The sequence below is a fragment of the Rhinopithecus bieti genome, unplaced genomic scaffold (assembly GCF_001698545.2).
Source record: "Rhinopithecus bieti isolate Rb0 unplaced genomic scaffold, ASM169854v2 scaffold_63021, whole genome shotgun sequence".
NCBI lineage: Eukaryota > Metazoa > Chordata > Mammalia > Primates > Cercopithecidae > Rhinopithecus > Rhinopithecus bieti.
The window spans coordinates 148,036-164,037 of NW_016823848.1; the positions used below are offsets into that span (position 1 = coordinate 148,036).

Here is a 16,002-nt window from a genome sequence, read left to right on the forward strand (position 1 = left end):
AACCCAGATTTGCATGATGTCTAATCCCAAGTCCTCCATGTAGTCCATGCTATTTATTCATTCGTAAGGCAGATATTGTAAGCAGGAGACTGTTAGGACGTTAAAGATTGTCTTGCTTGCTTTCAAAGCAAGGAACCTAAACTATAGAGATGTTCAGTGACTTGCCCAAGGTGATACAGTTTCTCTCAGCCCCCGTCTCTGATTCCTCCCATGTGCCAGCTCTGGTGGCCAGGGAACTACCTATCACTGCAGAGGCTGTCCAGTACCAGGTAACATTTGTCTGGGGTCCCCAGTCATAAGCTGTGGGGCACATACCTGCACCGCAAGCAGGGCCCCAAATTAGGCAAAAGAGAATGTTGCAACAAGCTCAGAGCCACAGGATATATTAGCACAATTGTATACAATGATAAAATCCTAAACAGTGGCTTCAAAGTTTATAGCTTTCTGACCAGGCGTGGTGGTGGCGCACGCCTGTAATCCCAGCTACTTGGGAGGCTAAGGCAGTAGAATTACTTCAATCCAGGAGGCATAGGTTGCAGTGAGCCAAGATTGCACCATTGCACTCTAGCCTGGGTGACAGAGCAAGGTTCTGCCTCAAAACAAAACAAAAGAAAAAAAGTAGTTTACAGCTTTCTCTAGAAGTCTGAGGAGTGAGTCCAGTGCTAATGTTGCAGTTCTACGAAGTCAGGGCCTGAGGCTTCTTCTGTGTTTTGTAATTCACTTTTTTTTTTTTTTGAGATGGAGTCTCGCTCTGTCGCCCAGGCTGGAGTGCAGTGGCCGGATCTCAGCTCACTGCAAACTCCGCCTCCCAGGTTTACGCCATTCTCCTGCCTCAGCCTCCCGAGTAGCTGGGACTACAGGCGCCCGCCACTTCGCCCGGCTAGGTTTTTTGTATTTTTTAAGTAGAGACGGGGTTTCAACGTGTTAGCCATGATGGTCTTGATCTCCTGACCTCGTGATCCACCCGTCTCAGCCTCCCAAAGTGCTGGGATTACAGGCTTGAGCCACCGCGCCCGGCCTATAATTCACAGTTTATGAGGCACTTCGTGATCCAAAGTGACCCCCAGGATCATGGGGAAGGGGGTGGCTCTGAGGGCAGAATCAAAGGACTCATCATCATCTTTTTCTACCATCCCTTGTAAGAAACTCACAGTCATAATCTAGTCCAGAGTCAGAGAGGCTGCTCAGAGTCTACCTGCAGCTGGCCTGGGACTTAGCAAGTATGTAGCTAAGTATGTTAGCAAGTATATTGCTGGCAGCATGGAGGGGTAAGGGCGTGGGAGGTGTTTAATTGCTTAGTGCCAGGGGGTCTTTCTCAGGCTCAGCCTGCTTCCCTTTTTCTTCTTTCTTCCTGCTTTCCATTTGTCCAGTATCTATTGAATTACTCACTCCCATGTGCCAGGCACTGGAGATACAAAGTGGGATAAGACATAAGCCATGCTCTAATAAAGAGACAAAGAAAGAGATGATTTTAGACCGGGCGTGGTGGCTCACGCCGGTAATCCTAGCACTTTGGGAGGCTGAGGCAAGTGGATCACCTGAAGTCAGGAGTTTGAGACTAGCCTGGCCAACATGGTGAAACCCTGTCTCTACTAAAAATACAAAAATTAGCTGGGCATGGTGGCAGGCACCTGTAATCCTAGCTACTCTGGAGGCTGAGGTAGGAGAATCACTTGAACCCAGGGGGCAGAGGTTGCAGTGAGCCAAGATCACACCACTTCACCACTCCAGCCTGGGCTATAGATCAAGATGCTGTCTCAAAAAAAAAAGAGATGATTTTAATGCTATGTGTAAGAGCAACAGTAAGATAAATGCAAAAAGCATTTGACAGGCGCTCGAAGGGAGGCACCTGGCACAGCCAGGGTAGAGTCAGCAGAAGCTTCCTGGAGATGACAATTGTGGATTCCAAGGGGCTTAGAGATGAAGGGTGCTCCAGGGAGAGCACACAGCATGAGCAAAAGCAATGAGAGTGCGGGGAGTGTGGGGCAACCAAGAGTTGAATGTAAACACAAACAGAGGAGGGTTTGGAAGGATGTGTGCCTGCTCGGGGCCCCCAGGGGGCCAAAGACACATTCTGGAGGCACCTGGTGGTATTCGAGGCCCTCTGGCTGCTCTGAGTAGGGATTTGGGAGAGCCATAGCAAGAGGCAGAGAGCCTGGGTGGGAGGGCTGGGTTAGGAGTGGAGGTGGGAGAGCAGGTAGATCTGAGAAATGTTAGCAGGAAATTGGTAGCACCAGACATTTGCCTGGCTGTTGGAGACGAGTGACAGGGAGGAGTCAGAGGATCTCAGTTTTCTAGCTGAGTGGCTGGAAGGATGATGGGGTCACTGCTGATATAGAGAATACAGGATCTACTGCCATACCATCCTGAATGCGCCTGATCTCATCTGATCTTGGAAGCTAAGCAGGGTCGGGCCTAGTTAGTACTGGATAGGAGAATAATACAGGGTCTTCTCCCAGCAACCTTTCTTGCCTTGGGGAATACTCCCAGCTTCACAGTAGGATATAACCTTTCCTATGTTGCCTTTTGCATAGCTGATCTTAAAGACATGCACATGAGCCCTTTTCTTTCCTTCCTTCCTTCCTTTTTTTTTTTTTGTTTTTTTTTTTTGTTTTGTTTTTTTTGATGGAGTTTTGCTCTTGTTGCCCAGGCTGGAGTGCAGTAGCACGATCCCAGTTCACTGCAACCTCCACCTCCCAGGTTCAAGTGATTCTCCTGCCTCAGCCTCCCAAGTAGCTGGGATTACAGGTGCCTGCCACCACGCCCAGCTAATTCTTTTTGTATTTTTAGCAGAGACGAGGTTTCACCATGTTGGTCAAGCTGGTCTCAAACTCCTGACCTCAAATGATCCACCTGCCTTGGCCTCCCAAAGTGCCAAGAGATTACAGGCATGAGCTACCATGCACGGCCGGGCCCTTTTCCTTGGAAAGATTTTAATTCAAGTGCCCTCAGGAGATGAAGTTCCCTTCACTCTGGTGTAGTGAATGAAATATAGGAACACAGTTTGTACCGTGGAGTCTCCAGGCCAAAGCTGAAGTTTCAGCGTACGTAACAAATGTTACCTAAGCCCAGTGGTTCCTAGTGGAAGCTTTGGTTCTAGAAAACCCACCTGTAGTAAACATCTGCCATTCTTTATGGAGAACTAGTAAATCACTCCCCTTCTTGTGTCCAAGGACTTATTCACCTTGTTTGGGGATAGACCCCACCTCTCACAATGAAGATGTGATATCAGATACTGTATTTCTCAGACTCCCTTGCAGCTACTTGGCCTGTCAAGGGCATGTGGCCTAGACTCTGCAAGTCAGATGTACCTGCCAGAGTCGCAGGTCCATGAAGAGCATTCTGTGACAGCAGCAGTAATGACAGGGAAATCACATTCTCATAACAGCCATGGTGGACCCTCCTGGGGACTTGCAAGTGATGTACCCCAAAACCTAAGCTTCCTTAGGTTCACAGTAACTTCCTGCTGTTTGCAATTAAGGACTGTGACTAGTTCTTTGGTGGCATATCAATCCAACAGGGTACATGGCTAAGGCAAAAGCAGAGTCTAGGAGAACACAGACATTGTTCAGAGGACAGTAAGTGAAACATTTAGCAAGAACAGAGGGTTCTTTCACAGGGGCGGGTAAAGATAAGGTTGGAGGGTTCTAAAAGCCCACTTAAGCCTGGTCATCACCTTCTAAGAGGTATCAATATTGCTTTAATGATTTTTGTTTTGGAATAATTTTGTATTCACAGAAAAATTGCAAAGAAAACATAGAGTTTCCGTGTATCCCTCATCCAGATTCCCCTAATGCTAACATCTCACATGACATGGTACATTTGTGAAAACTGAGAAGTTACTATCAGTTATACTCCAGACTTGATTTGGATTTCACTAGTATTTTCCACTAACGAACTTGGTCTGTTCCAGGATACAATTCAGGATATCACTATGCATTTGGATACCAACATTTTTTTTTTTTTTGAGATGGAGTTTCACTTTTATTGCCCAGGCTGGAGTGCAATGGCACCATCTTGGCTCACCACAACCTCTGCCTCCTGAGTTCAAACGATTCTCCTGCCTCAGCCTCCCAAGCAGCTGGGATTACAGTCATGTGCCACCACACCCAGCTAATTTTGTATTTTTAGTAGAGACAGGGTTTCTCCATGTTGGTCAGGCTGGTCTCGAACTCCGGACCACCTCGGCCCCGCAAAGTGCTGGGATTACAGGTGTGAGCCACCATATCCAGCCACCGACATGACATTTTTTTTTTTTTTTTTTTTTTGAGACGGCTGAGTCCTCGCTCTGTTCACCGCTAGGCTGAGTGCACGCTGGCCGGCATCTCGCTCACTGCAAGCTCTGCCTCCGGGTTTCCGCCATCTCTCCCTGCCTCAGACCTTTCCTAAGATAGCTGGGATCTACAGGGCGCGCCGCCACACGGGGCCCAGCTAATTTTTTTTTTGCTATTTTAGTAGAGACGGCGGGTTTCACCGTGTTAGCCAGGATGGTCTTGATCTCCTGACTCATGGAATCCCGCCCGTCTCAGCCTCCCAAAGTGCTGGGATTACAGGCTTGAGCCCCACCACGCCCGGCCGCCACCGACGTTTTTAAAGAAGAATATTAACATGATTAAAGGTTTTTAGGCTGGGTGTGGTGGCTCACAACTGCAGTACCAGCACTTTGGGAGCCTGAGGTACGTTGATCACTTGAGGTTAGGAGTTTGAGACCAGCCTAGCCAACATGGTGGTGTCTACTAAAAATACACACACACACACACACACACACACACACACAATTAGCCAGGTATGGTAGTGTGCACCCGCAGTCCCAGCTACTTGGGAGGCTGAGGCAGGAGAATCGCTTAAACCCAGGAGGTGGAGGTTGCAGTGAGCCAAGATCGTGCCACCGCACTCCAGCCTGGGCAACAGAGCAATGCTGTCTCAAAAAATAAAAATAAATTATTAAAAAATAAAGGTGTTTTAAGAAAATAATCTGATAGCAACATAAAGGGTGAGCTGGGAAGTGGAGTAGAAGGCATCTGTAAAGACATTCCAGAACCTTCAACAAGCTTCCACATACATTCTAATGTCTGTGCCTGAAGGGCACTTTATGAAGGTGCAGTTGCTGAGAAGAGAAAATCTAGCCCCCCAGAAGCATCTCTGTGCCTGTTCAGGGACCCAGGGGCCAAAGGCACAGTGAGGATGCACCTGGTGGCCTCCACCTAGCAGTGCTGGCAAACTAGGTTTTCCTGCCTAGGCTACAAAAGTTGATTGATAAATCCAGATAGGCAGCCAAGGAAATGCATGCTTGCCTCCTTTTCCAAAAGTCTAGTCTTATCTCCCTTAGGTAATGGTTTGGTGTTATGCAGAGAACAGACTCTGGAGTCAGGATGGACCTAGGTGTGAGTCTCAGTGTGGTCAGTTACTATGGGACTCTAGTTGAGTTATTGAACTTTGAGCTTCAGTTTCCTCACTGGTAAAAACTGGCACCTTAAACCTCCTTCACAGGATTATTGAGAGGATTAAATAACATTTAGAAAGTGCTCAGTAGGGTAGCTGGCACACAGTAGGCATCTGATAATCATCAACTCCTTTGACAATTGAAGAGTAGAGTCCGGGCCCCAAATTTCTTACATATTCTCAGTACACCGAAGGGACTTCCTCAATTGATGATCATAATATAGAGCTCACAAATAACCCAGGAACCTGAGAAAGGGCAGAGCATGTCTCCAGTCAATAATTTCTTTATTTAAGAAGTCTATGTTGGGCACTCATGAAACAGCAATAAAGAAATAAAGGCCAGGCATTGTACTAAATGACCAAGACATGGTCTGTGTCAAGAAGGTCAAGGCCAAGGACATCAAAGAGATGTCTCCAGACAACTCTCATTCAGGTATGACACATTTGACAGAGGTTTAATAAACAGGGTGCCCAAGGGCACAAAGACTGGCCATGGTGTGGGGTGAGGGAAGGGCTCCACAGAGAGAGGAATGGTGGGCTTGGGACCGGCAGGATGAGCAGTTCTTCCAGTGTAAAAGCTTGGGGTGGAGGGTGGGGGAGAGAGAGAGAGAAACATTTTGTCATGTGGGAAAACACAACGTCTGAAGCTATGGGTGGTCTTGTGGGATTTATGGTAGGAGTGATGGGAGATAGGATTATAAAAACATGGCAGCTCTCATGGCTGAGGGGCAGCTCTCTAGTGGCAGGGGTGGGGCAGGTGACCTGACTCGAAGTTGTGCTTCTGCATAGCAACCACTATTCTTTTTTGTACATCATTTAGTTGATGTGGCTTGGGGAAGAACTGATTACTGGTAGTAGTAATTGGGGGGCAGGGGAGGGGCCATTCCTGCCACTCCTAGGCATAGCCACTGCTACAGAGGGGACCATATGACTGCTATGGAAGAGGAGGAGAGGTGGGATGAATGTTGGGGAGTCAACCACAATTTCCACTACACCTTCAACTAGAGAAACAGAAATGGGTGCAGAGAAGATTTGAAAGATTTTAGAGATGAATAGGCAGAATTTGTTGAGAATGAGTATAAGTGGAGGGTCAAAGATAACACCAAGGCTTTTAATGTGGCCAACAGGGTGAATGGAGAAGTAGGGGAAATGGCTTTGCTGGCTGGGGTGCGGTAGGGTTGGTGGTGGGCATGAGGGTGGGGAGGAGAACTGTTTTGTAGCCATTGAGTGTAAGGGATCCCTGTTGTGAAATCCATAGTTTGATACAGCTCTAGCTTTAAAAGACATCCTCCTGTTTGGGATTTGCTTCAGAATAATCAGAGTGGGGGTAGGCTGTAGGTGATACCAGACTGGTTCTGAGTAGACAACTCAAGTTGGTGAGAAAGTCAAAGTTGGCTCATACGAAGAAGGTAAAAAGCTGCCCTGCGACTCAGCAGGCTGGGAGCACATTACACAGCTAAAGCCAGTCACAAAAGTTACCATGAAACAGTATTTCTCCCACGGGCACATTGTAGCTGTAAAGTGTCATAACGACCCCTTTCCTTGTGTGACTACTGCTTTCTGACTCATAGAGAAACCTTGTTCTTTAAAATAATGAACTATTAGAAACTTTGCTGTGTGAAATATTAAATGTTATCAGTAAAAATGAAACATTCCTTTTTTTTTTTTTTCTTTTGGCCAGAAGATTCGAAGTCACTTTGACACAGAGAAGTTGTCTTGGTTTCCAATTCAGGTTCAGAGTTTCACGTAAGGAGCTTCTGAACACAAATTCCATGTTTGTCTTAACTTTGTACTTTCTAGGGGAACAAACCCGGCTTCACTGCACAGTTCAGAACAGACTCCTTTATACATAGTGGACTCCTTTATACACAGTCCTGCTTTGCTTTGCACCTATCCAAACAATATTTCATTCAATTTTACCTAAACTCTAGTTTTCCTTAAAATCCTGTAATGGTATATTTTCCTGTTTGGTGAGATGTCCCACAGTTCCTCTGGTATGTGGTCTTCCTCGTTGCAATTTGACCTTCTCAAACTCAAGGTTTGTTTCTGGTGATCTTAGGCTGAGTGGGCTAGAATGTGGGTATGGGGGTACAGGGGTGCTTGATACCATTCCCTCTTGCATATGATTCACATTTTCCATAAAATTTCCACATTCATAAGAAGTCTTCACCCCATGAGAATAGTAGGAGCCATGATAGTGTTTGAGATCTGTGGAAGGCAGAATAATAGCCTCCCTCCTACCCCACAGCTTGGATTTCCCAGAGGAGGCCAGTGTTATCACGTGGGTCCTTAAAACCAGGACAAAAAGTGGCTGTGGTTAGAGATGCAACATTACTGGCTTTGAAGATGAAGGGGCCACAAGCCAATGAATGTGAGCAGTTTCTAGAAGACAGAAAAGGTAAAGAAACAGAATCTCCTCTAGAACCTCCAGAAAGTAAAGCAGCCCTGTTGATAACTTGATTTTGTCCCAGTGACACCCATGTCAGAGTTCTGACCTCCAGAGCTGTAAGATAATAAATGTGTGCTGCTTTAAGCCATTACATTTGTGGTAATTTGATAATGGCAGTGATAGAAAACAAATTTAAGATCACACAGAGGGAGTAGACGAAGACAGAAATGAGCCAAGGGTGCCTTGGAGACACCAACACTTTCAAGGAAAGGAGAGAAAGATGTCAGCCCAGGAGGCAGAAGGGGAGGCATCAAATGTAGGGAAGCCAGGAGAGACCCACAAAGGAGAGAGTGGTTCGGAGAATGAGGGCTGAAGAAGGTTAAATAGTATTAAAATTTTAAAGTGCATGTTATTTCGTTGCATCACTTCTTCTGTGATTCTGGTATTTGCATATAACAAACAGCCTCTTTTACTTGAAACTATCACCTTCTCTCTCACGTTGAAAGCCTGAGAGTTTGAAAACTTTCACAACCTTGATCCTTGTTATAAACCCATCAAGGTAATATTCAGGTTCCAGAACAGCAGGTTTTACCACATCGTAAACCAGAAAGAAATGCAGCTATTTTTTATGTGTTAATCCAAATTTTTTGATGCTGGGAGTTGGCCTAAACCAAGAATAACAGCCATCCAGACTGGCCTGACAGTGTAGAGTAGGGACCATTTTAGTGCGACCTCCACTCTCTAGCATTCCCTTTAAAAACCCAAGGTGCCCAAAGTTTCAGCCTGCCTTCCTGTGGTCCTAATCCACACACTTACAGGCTCCACTCAGACCTACTTGTCCCTCCCCCACAATTTAAGTTTCAAAATTACTGCTGTTCATTAATATGTTTACTCTCTACAGATGATCTTAGCTACAAATTTGGAAAATGACAAATTATATCACCTGGGTTAGACTGTTGATGGCCTGTACTATCCTAGAAGACATTTTTTTTTTTTTTTTTTGAGACAGTCTTCCTCCGTCACCCAGGCTAGAGTGCAGTGGTGCAATCTCGGCTCACTGCACCCTCTGCGTCACAGTTCAAGTGATTCTCCTGCCTCAGGCTCCGGAGTAGCTGGGACTATAGGCCTGCACCACCATGCTCAGCTAATTTCTGATTTTTAGTAGAGATGGGGTTTCACCTTGTTGGCCAGGCTGGTCTCAAATTCTTGGCCTCAAGTGATCCGCCCGCCTCAGCCTCCCTAAGTGCTTGGATTACAGGCTTGAGCCACTGTGCGCAGCCAACGTTTAGTTTCTAAAAGGCAATGTTTACCAGTAGAGATGCTGAATTTGTAGACTTTCAGACTTTTTTTTTTTTTAAACTAGTGTTATTTTATTTACTTATTTTTTTTTTTAATTTTATTTATTTATTTATTTATTTTTGACTTTCAGACTTTAAAACTAGGTGAAGAGTGTGGTGGCTTACACCTATAATCCCAGTGCTTTGGAAAGCCAAAGCGGGAGAATCACTTGACACCAGAAGTTGGAGACTAGCCTGGGCAACATAGTGAGATAGTCTCTACTAAAAATAAAATAATTAGTGGGCGTGGTGATGTGCACCTGTAGTCTCAACTACTCAGGAGGCTGAAGTAGGAGGATGGCTTGAGCTCAGGAGTTCGAGGCCGCAGTGAGCTGTGATTGCCACCACTGCACTCTAGCCTGGGCAACACAGTGAGACTGTGGGGGGTAAAAAAAAGGAATGAAGTACGTGCCACCACTTGGAAGAACCTTAAAAACATTATGCTCAGTTAAAAAAAAAGAAGTTACAGAACACAATATATTATGATTCTATTCTTATGAAATTGCAGAATTTCATAATCTGCAAATCTAGAGAGCAGAAGTAGACTAGTTGTTGCCTAGGGCTGGGAGTTGGAGGCAGGGGAACTTGGGGGAGATGGGTATGGGCTTTCTTTTTGGGGTGATGAAAATGTTCTGGAATTGTGGTATTGGTCATACAGCCCTATGACTATTATACTAAAAAACATTGAATTGTATACTTTACTTTTTATTTTTATTATTATTTTTTGAGATGGAGTTTTGCTCTTGTTGCCCAGGGCGGAGTGCAGTGGTGCGATCTTGGCTCACTGCAACCTCTGCCTCCCGGGTTCAAGCGATCCTTCTGCTTTGCCTCCCGAGTAGCTGAGATTACAGGCACGCACCACCACACCCAGCTAATTTTTTTGTATTTTTAGTAGAGATGGGGTTTCACTATGTTGGCCAGGCTGGTCTCAAACTCCTGACCTCAGTTGATCCACCTGCCTTGGCCTCCCAAAGTGCTGGGATTACAGGCGTGAGCCACCACGCCTGGCCTGTACACTTTATTTTTCAGAGATAGGGTCTTGCTCTGTCACCTGTAAGTGCAGTGGCAGGATCATAGCTCACTGCAGCCTCCAACTCCTGGGTTCACATGATCCTCCCACCTCAGCCTCCCAAGTAGCTAGGACTATAGGCTTACTCCACCACACCTGGCTTATTTTTTAAATATTTACTTTTTTGGAGAGCTGGTCTCTCGTTATGTTACCCGGGCTGGTCTCGAACTCCTGACCTCAAGCAATTCTTACTTTGGCCTCCCAAATCTCTGGGATTACTGGTGTGAGCCACTATGTGTGGCCTGAATTGTACAGTTTAAATGAGTGAATTGTATGGTATGTGAATTATATATCAATAAAGCTATTAAAATGTTTTAAATAAGTAGGATAAAGAAATTGTCATACTTCTATATTAAAACATAACTTTTTTTTTTTTTTTTTTTGAGATGTAGTTTCATTCTTGTCACCCAGACTGGAGTGCAGTGGTGTGATCTTGGCCCACTGCAACGTCCGCCTCCTGGGTTCAAGTGATTCTCCTGCCTCAGCCTCTCAAGTAGCTGGGATTACAGACATGCACCACCATGCCCAGATAATTTTTGTATTTTTGGTAGAGACGGGGTTTCGCCATGTTGGCCAGGCTGGTCTTGAACTCCTGACCTCAGGTGATCCACCTGCCTTGGTCTCCCAAAGTGCTGGGATTACAGCCGTGAGGCACCTTGCCTGGCCTACGTATTTGTTAGAAACCAATCTCACATTAATTTCCCCTAAGCATAAAGGTCAGAAACACAGCTTTCTGTCTTCTGGGACACTCTTACGTCCCCAGATCATTCATCTTCCTGTGTACCTGCAGAACTGTCAAGGGTTCAGTGCAGGAGGTCCGCTCCTGTGAATCACGGACCTGCAGGCTTCTGGCAATGGAGCACTTCAGTCCTATAGAGCCATGTATTTTTCTTCCCTTAACAATAAATTCTATTTGAAGGTTAAAGAGCACAACAAAAAATTATTTTCTTTTTTTTTCCTGCACGGAGAGATCCACTCCATTAACGTTATGTGAAACTCACTGGGTAAGGTATTTAGACAAAGCTAGAGTGCCGGGCTGGCCAATCTTAAATGTCAGATGCTTAACTTTTGGGTTCTTGCTGTTTTCTCCCTTTCTTTTGGCCAAGTTCTTTAGCCCTAGGACAAGGGATTAAGTTCCCCACACCTGTCCCCATATCAAGAGTGGCAGATGGTAAGAGATAAAGAAGCTTCCTAGAGTTCAAGCTCCATTTCCTGCTCTGGGGGCTCACATTTAAGATCCCACCCACTCTTGAGCCGCTTTTCCCTTCTTCATGCATGGCAGGTAGGGCTTGGGTGAGAGTTCTGGGAGCAATTTGAAAATTGCTAGTTGATATGGTTAGGCTTTGTGTCCCCAACCAAATCTCATCTTGAATTGTAATCCCCAGGTGTCAAGGGAGAGACCTGGTGGGAGGTGACTGTATCACCGGGGCAGTTTCCCCCATGCTGTTCTCATGACAGTGAGCTCTCACGACATCTAATGGTTTTATAAGGCAGTTTTCCCTGCTCTTTCTTGCACTCGCTCATTCACCTGCCACCATGTAAGATGTGCCTGTTTCCCCTCTGCCATGATTGTAAGTTTCCTGAGGCCTCCCCCAGCATGTGAAACTGTGAATCAATTAAACCTCTTTCCTTTAGAAATTACCCAGCCTCAGGTAGTTATCTTTATAGCAGTGTGAAAACGGACTAATACACTAGTCTAGAGGTGAATTCAGAACAAGCACCAAGAAACACATGCTGAAATAAATGAGCAACTGAATTAGAAAAAACAAGCAAAACTTAAACTTTATTTTCAAAACGCTTCAGATACAAAAGAAAACAATGGTAAAGTCTAACAATAATTAACAAACCAGCCCTTGAGCGGCAGAGTGCTCCAGGGATGAGAGGGGCTGGGAATGGAAAGGTGGTTGAGAGACACAACATTTTTCTAGCTTCAGAAAGTCAGGGAGCTCAGATCACAGCCTGAACATCATGGTATCAGTTACAGATTCTTTATAAAGGTGTTTACCTGTGGGAAGGAGAAAATCAAAAGTTTAATTTCACATTTTAACAGACTTTTCAATAGTCCACCCCAATGCATATGCAGTCAAGCCCATGAGGTTTTGTGAGGAAAGGAAAACAGGCATGGAGAAGAAATGTGAGAAGCCCAGGGTCATATAGCATCAAGGGGCAGAGCTGGGAATAGAATCCAGTAGTCTCATTTCCCTAGTTTTAGGATGCCTTAGAGAGAAAAGTCAGCTGGCAAGCACATGTTACAAGTCAATTATTTAACAATTATTAGTCCAGCATACTTTAGAGAATAGAGATATATTTGTAATTTGCACAAGATCCCACAGGCCTTGGAGTGTGAAATGCAACGTGAGATGCAAAGCACAAGACCCATGATATTGAACTTTGAAGCAAAGGCCAGAAAGATAAAAGTACAACAAAGGAAACCACTGGAAAGCAGAAGTTAAAGTCCTTCCCACCTCTCTCATGAGGTCTTCTTGTTTGGTTACTTCCTCAGAAAAATCATCATTGACATCCAACACCAGCACTGGAATGTTCATCAGAGCCTCAAAGTGGAGCCTATAAGAAGCATGAACGTTTGGGGGACCGAAAAAAAGAAAAGTAATTTGAGTCAAGTTTCACATACTTGCCAAGTCTTACTTACTCAGAAAACAGATCTAAATTCAACATGACTTTTCTTTTTTTTTTTTTTTTTTTTTGAGAGGAGTCTGGCCTCTTCAGCCCAGGCTGGAGTGCGGTGGCCGGATCTCAGGCTCACTGCAAGCTCCGCCTCCCAGTTCACGCCATTCTCTGCCTCCGCCTCCCAAGTAGGCTTGGGGACTACAGGCGCCCGCCTCGTCGTCTCGTCTGCCCGGCTATTTTTTCGTATTCTTTAGTAGAGACGGGGTTTCACGTATTAGCCAGGATGGTCTCGTCTCCTGACCTGTGATCCGCCCGTCTCGGCCCCCCCTCCAAAGTGCTGGATTACAGGCTTGAGCCACCGCCCGGCTCAACATGACTTTTCAATGAAACTGCATGTAAACACATTTTAAAAAAACCAATAACAGTTGGCTGGAAACAGAAAGGTTGATGGTTTCTCTTCATTCTTGAGATGATACTAACGGTCAGAGCACCAAACATTTTAAGTGGACAACAAACCAAGCCAAAGGGAGGACAGGCAGAAACTAGGAATGCCAACTTAGTAATACTGACAATTTCTCTAACATTTTCAGCCCTTCATGCTGAGCCAGCTATCACCATCGATCACAATGTTCAATCTAGGGAAATGTTAAGAAACAAAGAAAAAGCTGGAGAAATAAAATCTAATAAAAAAGCCCTTGGAATGTAAAGATTATATTCAATATTAAACTTCTTCTGGGCGACTCACTCTGTTGCCAAGGCTGGAGTGCAGTGGTGCGATCTTGGCTCACTGCAACCTCTGCCTCCCAGGTTCAAGCGATTCTCCTGCCTCAGCCTACTGAGTAGCTGGGATTATAGGCACCCAACACCACACCTGGCTAATTTTTGTATTTTTAGTAGAGATGGGGTTTCACCATGTTGGCCAGGCTGGTCTTGAACTCCTGACCTCAGGTGATCCACCGCCTCAGTCTCCCAAAGTGCTGGGATTACAGACGTGAGCCACGGCATCCAGCAATATTAAACTTCTGAGATGGAAAATGCTTGACATTTCCAGTATATTCTGAACCTTCCTACAGGGGGCTGCGTGCTGAACTTGTTTTTAACAACTGGCTGTTGGGAGCCAGGTCTGTCTGATACATTCTTTTCTCCACTTACTTCGTGGTCTTGTGAAGAAGCCAGGCTTCGTGTTGGCCATGCAGCTGCTCTAGATAGGCCAGCTCAATTCCTTTCTCTTCCTCCCTGGCCCTCCGGTACAGTCTCTTCAAACAAACCTAAAAGACAGTCCCCAGGCCCTGATGAGCTCATTTGCTGTTTTGGCTGCTACAATGCAGTCTTAGGGGGCTCTGAGGCCCACCCATAATGTCTATCTTGGGCATTACAAGCCATACCTTTACTTCTGCTGTCTTGTTTTCTTATGCAATCAGAGGATCTACACCATTCTTTTCCCATCTCCACCTTAAACTTGCTCTTCCTCTGGAGTATCCTAAATTGGTTAATGGTGAACATCATCCATCCAGTCATCCAAGCCATGGACCTGGAATTTTCCTTGTTCTTCCTTCTCCCTACTATATCCGGAAAGTCACTCAATTCTCTTTCATCTCACTAGATGGTTCTCTCCTTGCTCTCTTCTCACCTCTACCCTTGTCAGGTCCTCATTACCTCTCACCTGGATTATGGCACAAGCCTTCTGATTTTGCCTCCCAGAGGCAGGGAAGTATATGGACAGAGTACAGGCCTTAAGGTTAGAAAATCCAGGAGTAAATTCCTGCCTTTATCAGGTACCAGCAGTGCAATCTTTGTGGGCTTCTATTTCCTCATTGTCTACCCATCCACAGGTAACTAAGGTAAGTCGTATTGAGCTCCTGGCAAAAGCTATTCCTTTCTTCCAGTTTGTACCCTTCACTCCACCCTTCGGTAGTACAGCAATATGATGACATGACTTTCCTTGCTGAAAATACTTCACAGGCTCTTTACCACCTACAGCCATAGTCCCAGGGTTCAAAGCAGTATGTATGAGTAGCACTGCATTTATAAAATGTTAGTTCATTTGAAATATGTCTTTCATATCATACCAAACATTCACTCAGGAATAGAATGTAAAATTTGCACAGGTCAAAGATAAAACAAACAAGTGGAAAAACAAGTGAGGCTTGAGACTAACTCTTATCCCCTGCTGCTTTGCAGAGTGTGCATAATTCTATTCTGCATTCATCTGGTAGTGAAGTTTGATGCACACTGGCTCAGAAAATGACATCTTCCTTACCTGTCAGAAGTAGAGCTACCCCTCCTACTTCTCAACTGCCTTAGCTCTTCCCCTGGACTCATTGCTTTAGCCAGATTTGACCTCTTTCCTGGGGAACAGGCCAGGCTCTTCACATCTCAAAATTTTTGCTCCAAATGTTTGTTTTGACTGAATTATTTTTGGGCTTCTCTCTGCTTGACAAACATTTCATTATTCAATATCATCTGTCCTGGAAGAATAGATGGATTAACCCACCGATTTAGAACTTCCCTCTTATTTTATTTTATTTTTTTGAGACAGAGTCTCGTTCTGTTGCCAGGCTGGAGTGCAGTGGCGAGATCTCAGCTCATTGCAACCTCCGCCTCCTAGGTTCAAGCGACTCTCCTGCCTCAGCCTCTTGAGTAGCTGGGACTACAGGTGGGTGCCACCACACCCAACTAATTTTTTGTACTTTTAGTAGAGATGCGGTTTCACCACGTTGGCCAGGATGGTCTCGATCTCTTGACCTCGTGATCTGCCTGCCTTGGCCTCCCAAAGTGCTGGGATTACAGGCGTGAGCCACCGTGCCCGGGCCAGGACTTCCCTCTTTCAATAACTTAAGAACTGAAAACTTAGCCGGGCGCGGTGGCTCAAGCCTGTAATCCCAGCACTTTGGGAGGCCGAGACGGGCGGATCACGAGGTCAGGAGATCGAGACCATCCTGGCTAACCTGGTGAAACCCCGTCTCTACTAAAAAAGACAAAAAACTAGCCGGGCGTGGTGGCGGGCGCCTGTAGTCCCAGCTACTTGGGAGGCTGAGGCAGGAGAATGGCGTAAACCTGGGAGGCAGAGCTTGCAGTGAGCTGAGATCCGGCCACTGCACTCCAGCCTGGGTGACAGAGCAAGACTCTGTCTCAAA

At 45.6% G+C, this 16,002-nt stretch overlaps 1 protein-coding gene across 7 annotated transcripts in view; it reads right to left on the reverse strand.

Moving 5' to 3' along the window:
* Positions 1-11,998: 11,998 nt before the first annotated feature.
* The window catches only part of DGUOK (deoxyguanosine kinase), a 39,090-nt gene continuing 35,086 nt past the window's right edge, over positions 11,999-16,002 (reverse strand). For 4 of the 7 annotated variants that reach the window (XM_017861852.1, XM_017861851.1, XM_017861847.1 and 1 more), the window contains 3 exons: positions 14,018-14,133; positions 12,703-12,802; positions 11,999-12,242 (listed from right to left, as the gene is read on the reverse strand). In XM_017861852.1, coding sequence (XP_017717341.1) covers positions 12,216-12,242; positions 12,703-12,802; positions 14,018-14,133 — 243 coding nt within the window. In that variant the 3' untranslated portion in view covers positions 11,999-12,215. Of the gene's footprint in view, positions 12,243-12,702; positions 12,831-14,017; positions 14,134-16,002 lie in introns of those variants that run through there. The other 3 variants (XM_017861850.1, XM_017861849.1, XM_017861848.1) reach the window with 2 other exon arrangements.